Consider the following 7,288-nt stretch of genomic DNA (forward strand, 5'->3'; position numbering starts at 1 on the left):
TGCAGAAGCTGTATACACTTGTGCTATACATGTGGGCTTTTAGTGGTTGCTAGCAAGTTCCCTTCTGCTTTTTGCTCTTCACTCAATTGAGTGGAATCTGTTGTAGCAACTGGTATGCCTTATTTCAGAGTAACAGCCGTGTTAGTCTGTATCCGCAAAAAGAACAGGAGTACTTGTGGCACCGGTGCCACAAGTACTCCTGTTCTTCTTTTTGGTATGCCTTAGTTATTAAAGGGACTATCCAATTTATCTAACATGCATAATACGTCTTTGCTTTGAGGCATAGTTGAATTTCACACTTAAGTTCTGCTTGATGTCTTCATCTGGAAACTTGTTTAGAATGGTCTGCTTTCAGAGAGGATTTGAGCAGGATGCTGGCATGGTCTCAGTTTCTTGTAGGCTAACTCTTTAAACAGCTCAAGTACATGATGAAATTATTAGAAGGTGGGGCACAGAACTGATTGAAAGATCTTTGTTCAGAGTTCTCAGTGGCTCTGGGAAGGCATATCTAGTGAGGTCCTGTGGGGGTTTGTCCTGGGTCAGATACTATTAAATATTTTCATTAATGATTTGGCCAATGGAGTGGAGAGCACTTATAAAACTTGTGGATGACACCAAGCAGGGAAGGATTGCAAGCATTTTGGAGAAAAGGATTAGAATTCAAAACCACCTTGACAAATTGAAGATTTGGTCTGTAATCAACAAGATGAAATTCAGTAAGGACAAGTGCCAAGTACCACACTTGAGAAGGAAAAATCAAATGCCCAACTACCCAAATGGGGAATAACTGGCTACGTGGTTAGTACACCTCTACCCCGATATAACACTGTCCTTGGGAGCCAAAAAAATCTTACCGTGTTATAAGTGAAACTGGGTTCTATTGAACTTTGATCCGTTGGAGTGCGCAGCCCTGCCCCCTCCCCCCCTCCCCCCCCCCCCCCCCCCCGGAGCGCTGCTTTACTGCGTTCTATCTGAATTCATGTTCTATTGGGCCGCGTTATATCGGGGTAGAGGTGTACTGCTGAAAAGATTATAGGGGATCACGGTTTGAGTGAACAATGATGCAGTTGCACACTGCACACCCTCTAAACTTTCTAAAAGGAGTAAATGAGCATTCACTGTAACAAGGTAAAAATAAAAATGCTACCCTTTTGTGGACTTTTCTGGGAATACCTCTGTAGATTAATGTTTCTTTCTTTCCTCCTCCTCCAGGGAGCAGATTTTAAGAGTAAAAGAAGATGAGAACGTTCCCTTTCTGCTAGTTGGTAATAAATCAGATTTGGAAGATAAAAGGCAAGTTTCTGTAGAGGAAGCAAAGAACAGAGCTGATCAGTGGAACGTTAACTATGTGGAAACTTCTGCTAAAACGCGAGCTAATGTTGACAAGGTAATGACCTTTAAATACAAAACATTAAAAATCAAGGTTCTGTAAAAGCCCTAAATCTTTCAGATACTGCTTTCCATATCTACTTTTGTTTCATGAAAAGCTAAATTTAGCTTTTCATGAATAATTCTGGACCAACTGCTGTAGAGAACTGCATCTCCTTTAACCACTGAACAGGTACAACAATGATAGTGGAACTATAAGCTTCCCTGCATTGCCCCTTCAGTGTGCTTCAACCATGTTCTAAAGGGGCATCCTCAAGTGTGTGATAACGGAGTTCTCAGTTTGGAACTGACCAGACCACCAGTTCAGCCTTTGGATGGTGACAGTTTTAACAAACTTGGCTAGATTTTGAAGGGGTAGTTCAGGAGGTGACAGTCTGATTCTCATTACCAATCCCTTGAGACAGCCTATCTTAGCCTAGACACTTGTTTTTCAATATTTTCCTAAATAATTTTGAATGTGACCACGAGACTGGTAGCCTCTAGGAAGGGAACAATAGTGGCTGGACTGTTCATTGACCCTTTGAATGGCTTTATAGGGGAAGGATTCTGACCTCCCTCAGTCAGATGATACCTGGGCATGGACAAGAGAGAGAATGAATGTTTCACAGCATAGAATGTACTGAGCTGCAGCAAGAGGATCAAGGGATACAGAGAAGCAGCCTTATTCAGAAATGGGCAAGAAAAGACCTGTGTGGTCACCATTTATTTTTGAGGCAAAAGCAAAGATGGGGGGACAATGCTTGAATCTGGTCTCCAAAAGTAAGACTGGTTAAATTTCATGTTCAGAATTAAAATGTCTTGCACTCTGAATTTCAGTAACTCTTTTGGAAATCCATAGTATCTGGTTGCTAACAGTATTTTGCCTTGTGGAAAGCAAATCTATTAAGAGACAAGGGGATTAAGTAGCTTAGATTAATGTGCTAACCTCTCCTTTCTGGTGACCTACATACAAATCGGATCATGCTCTTGAAAAATCCCCAGTGGAAATCATCATATCTAAGATGTCAGAAGTCAGGTCACCAGTTGCAAATTGATGGCCTAACACGGAAGGTGGACTGTTCTGGAATAATTGTCTACCATCAAGTTGTAGGGTTTTTTCTTTAACTCCTAACTAGAGCAACTGGTTCTGCAACAGTTTTTCAAATGGTAATTTTAGTCTTTGGGTCAGTGGCTAAGTGCAGTTCACTTACATGCAGCAAAACACAATCAGGTTACACATCAGTAGACCAAGAACTAGTACATAGCAATTTCTGGTGCATGGAATTGCAGCTGGTATCAATGTATCGTAGCCTAACAAAATTGCCAATTCAGACACAATCTACTGGTGCATCTTTTTAATGACACACACAATTAATTTTATTTTAACACTCTAGCTCTCAAGTTCAACACATGCTCTGCAATAAAGGGAACTATCTCCAGCTCTCTAAGCACTTAAACCGTGGCCGTTACAAGTTTGTGAAGATTTTCAGACCTAGTGGTGAAATGGCAACTAGCCCACAAAATGATAGTTTAAATTGCAAAATCCCTTGCGGTGGACAAATCAAAGGAATAGCTTGGTATCGGACACAAGGTTCTCTAGTCCTCCAAAGTCTGAGTGCTGCGGTCCAGAATTGAGATGTGCTGGCAAAGCTATACAACATGCCCGGAAGGCTCTTCACTCTTAAGTGCATTTGCAGAAGTAGGTTAAGTAGGTAGCTAAATACTGTATCATTTACTTAAGCAATTGGAGGATTGTCACTCATAGCACAGATTTAGATACATGGATAACTCAAGTCATAATTAGAAGTAAAGGCCATTTTATCTCTTAATGAAAATTTCATATAGTGTATATAGTTGTACTGATTTTTGTCAAGGAAACCTAGATATTCTTTCCTCAAACACCTTAAGTGTAACACAGGTAAGTCATGCTCATTACATTTTAATCATCACCTGGATCACATACTAATTTCTTAAATGTAATTCTATGTAGAACATCGCTATAGAACAAGAGTACTGTAGTGGGATATACAGAACTATGGTTTTCTAGCTCACTCTGTGCATCACTTCAGAAGAGACCACCTTATTCTGCTACAATATGGCTGTCAAAATGCTCTGTGGACTGCCAGCAAAGGCAGATCTCTAGTTGAGAATAGAGAACTTGTTGCCAAAAGGAAAACTGCATAGAATTGGGCAGTTTGTTGCTCTCATACATCTACTGAAGTCAACTTGCAAAGATGAGAATAACATTGTAGTAGCACCTGGAAGCTGACTGCTTCAGTATCCCTTTGTGCTTTGTGTCGTTGTTCATTTCAGAGTCTTCGAGAAGCAGAGTCTTACCAAAGCCTGAATTGACAATGGGCCCTTGAAGAATTGCATTCTGAGCTGAACCTGTAGAGGTCTCAAATTTCTCCAAAATGCTATTCCATTCGCCTTCCGAAAGACTTGCTTTTGAGCTGTAACTTAAGGCTTAATTCTTTTAAAGACCGTTAACTTATCAAGCCTCAAGTCATCAGTTTGCATTGGATAATTAAGTTGTTTCTAGACTGGTGGTTTCTTATGAATAACTCTAGTCTCAGGGGACCATACTGGGTCCTCCATAATATGGGTATATCCAATCCTCAACAGAACTCAAATTGCATTTTTAGACTAAATGTGGATGGCCCCTGGAAAACAGACACTAAATGTTTTATTGTAAGTATCTAATATGACACTTTGCAAATTAGATGTTTAATGTCTGCTTGTCTTTATCATCTGTGTGGTATTCTAATGTGAAATGCAAAGGATTTTTTTCTTCCGTCTGATTAGTATGAAATGGAAATAAACTTGAAACCTCATGCATGGGGGCATGGTATGGCAGTTATGCTTCAGGCTGGAAGTTCAGCTCTTATGGCGCTCATATAAGCATCTCAGGAGCACGTGCAGCTCAATGGTGAGGGGCAGCTAGCCTCACTCCCTCGTCAAAAAAACTGCATTTCCTTTGAACACTAGAAAGAGTAGGATCCTTCTTGCAGGATTTGCTTAGGGCTAATTTATCCTAGACATACTGTATTTAGCTGACTCTGATCCACACACTATTTCAAGTAGATCATAGTTATGTAAAGTTATAACACGAACACTTGCTAGTTTACACGTCAATGCACTTATCTAAATTAACTTATTTTCTTTTTAGGTGTTTTTTGATTTAATGAGAGAAATTAGAGCCAGAAAGATGGAAGACAGCAAAGAGAAGAATGGGAAGAAGAAAAGGAAAAGCCTAGCTAAGAGGATCAGAGAAAGATGTTGCATTTTATAATCAAAGACCCAACTCCTTTCCTTCCTTGACCATGCTAATAACCATAACTTATAAGCATGCCATCAAAGGCTTAAATGACTGAAATTTAACATTTTGGAAATCGTAATGTATCACTAAAAGCATGAATTGGAACTGCACAGAGTTAAATTCACTGAAAAAAATTTAATGTGGCTTCAAGAAGCAAAGTTCAACCCATTTCATAATTGCCTACCATCACTGTTCTTCTGAATGTAGTATTTCATAGGCAGTCTTTCTTTAACAGTAAACAGAAGGAAGTATTACTTTCTGTGGTTTCTTGTAAAGCATAAATTTTGTATCACTAAATCTTCAACTTTGTCTTGTCTTCTACTGCCTTGCAAATTACAATTGTGAACATACCACCAAACAAACTGGTATACAGCTGTTTTGCCATTATGAGTTATGCAAATTATAGAAGAGAAAATGATTCAGGCAGTGTATCTGCATACAGTTATATTGAGTCATTCCTATGTGGATCTGCATTACCTGATTAATTTAAAGTGGTGTAAATTATTAAATGGAAACATTTGAATATGCCTTAATTTAAAAACCTAGAAATAGCAGATTACATAGTTAAGGCTGTATTTCGATCTTGATGCATCGAGACTGATGCATCCCTATGCATCAATGTGGGAGAATATCCTTTAGTGTGGAGTGCAGTTATGTGAACGGTCTTGCTAACTAGCTGTCTGCTAGCAGTGTCTGATCTTAATGTGTGCCATACTCTGGATATTTTGAATAGCCCAGAGCATATTGTCACCTGTGATTTAGTAAACAATATGGTAGTTTTAAAATTAAAGGGGTTGGAATCTACATGTACGGTTGAGGTTACAAGGTTGTATGGCAGTTAAGCCTGAAATGGGCACTTACCACTTAACATGCTGGCACTTTGAAACTACCGTTTTGCAAGTAGTTAATATCTGTAGGTGTTTGGATTTTTAAGTCCCTGAGTTGGGCAGAGTGGAGCTCATTCAGTAGAGCTAATATGTTTTGCATTCGGGTGTTTGGGAAATTCTGGTGTGTCATCAGTAACTTCTTCCTTTGTCCTCGTGATACTAAGCTATGGGAATATGATGTGGTTGTTTGGAAGCTACTTGCAGGTTTTGTACTGTTTAGTCTAGTTTGTGTTCATAATGGGGAGCATTGTAGCAACTTTTTCTAGTTTAATGTTATCAAGTATGCTTTGCAGTACAGAAACACTTACTATCCGCATCCAAATAAAATGTATTGCCTCAGCTGCTTCAGAAAACAAAAAACACTAGCACCCTGCTAGTGTTCAGTATCTTCTGGCTAAAAATAAGCCAGAATCTGAGAAATTTGGACTCTCTCTTGAGTAGGAAGAGGTAGATTGATTCCACAAACTATTACTCTTTTTATACATGTGTAAAACCTATAACTGACAGTCCAAAATGCATTCAAGCAAACTAAGTAACAAATGTGTACTTTACACGCTAACAAATAGATACTGTAGAAACTCAGCTCTTTAAAAATTACTTATGTTAAATATTTATCCGTAAGGAATTTTGTATGTACACTTAGCAGACTACCATGTGCGGAATTAAAGTTACTCATGTAACTATAGCCAAGTAGGCCAGTCTTCATCTTTACTGTGTACTCATTTTCAGTCTATTTAACCAGGGAGTCTAACCACTAACATTGACTTTGCTTTGAGAACTGTGTACTGGGAACTGAGGTGTAATGAAGCTAATGGACACCGGAAATGTCACTTGTCTTAGGCTGATGCCTTACCCAATTCTTTTTATTTGCTATTTGAGCCATTGAAAGACAAATAAACTTCCATTTTTTAAGTACTTGTGCAATGTTAATTGATGTAAAAAACCAAGTTGTGTTCTAATATGGCCACTGATACCAGCGGTCATAGAGTCATAACTGAGTATTCTAGAAGTTTTTTCTACCATATGTAAACCAAACTGAATTCAATCTTAACGCTACATTAGTTAATCTGAGTAATGCACGTTTGAAAATGCTGGAGAACAAATCTAAATAGGTGCTGCATTTTGTGTAATACCAGTTTACCCCTTCTGGTGTCAGCAAAGGAATGCCAAGTAACGAGACCGTAAACTTGCTCTGAACTTAAGTAACACTGTACAAATAACACCAAAAAAACAGGATTTTCTACACTAGAGATCTGAGTAGACCATGTATGTTGGAATTGTGCCAATATTTCATAATTGTGGGGAAAGCTTCCTGAAGTTTAATTTTGTTCTCAAAATCAAGGGAGTGTATAGGCTTATGGCTAAGGCACAGGAGGATCTGAGACCTTTTCCTGGCTTTGCCACAGACAGTCTTTCCTTCAAGTAGCTTAACCTCTCTGTGCCTGTTCCAAGAGTGGTGTGTAACTGAAGATTTTCATGAAGAATTGTGACCTTGTCTGCTGGAAGACACTACAGAAGGGCAAAGAGCTATAAAGTCGATTGTCCATTGGCTTTTAAACATCTATGGTCCCTTCCATTTCATTCCTATTCAGTACTCCATTGCAGCTAGTATGTAATCCTCCATTTACTAACTTAAGAAGCAATCCTGTATTCTAACAACTAATGCATTCCAATCTTTCTAAGAGTTAAGCTTCAGTACTTTGATGCTAACACA

General features: G+C 38.8%; 1 protein-coding gene across 1 annotated transcript in view; it reads left to right on the forward strand.

Annotated features, from left to right (window-relative positions):
* The window catches only part of RALA (RAS like proto-oncogene A), a 49,575-nt gene extending 43,086 nt beyond the window's left edge, over positions 1–6,489 (forward strand). Inside the window, exons 4-5 of the mRNA XM_034761241.1 lie at positions 1,213–1,387; positions 4,538–6,489. Of these exons, the coding sequence (XP_034617132.1) occupies positions 1,213–1,387; positions 4,538–4,660 (298 nt within the window). The 3' untranslated portion in view covers positions 4,661–6,489. The remainder of the gene's footprint in view (positions 1–1,212; positions 1,388–4,537) is intronic.
* The last annotated feature ends 799 nt before the right edge of the window (positions 6,490–7,288 follow it).

The sequence above is a fragment of the Trachemys scripta genome, chromosome 2, assembly GCF_013100865.1.
Source record: "Trachemys scripta elegans isolate TJP31775 chromosome 2, CAS_Tse_1.0, whole genome shotgun sequence".
Lineage (NCBI taxonomy): Eukaryota > Metazoa > Chordata > Testudines > Emydidae > Trachemys > Trachemys scripta.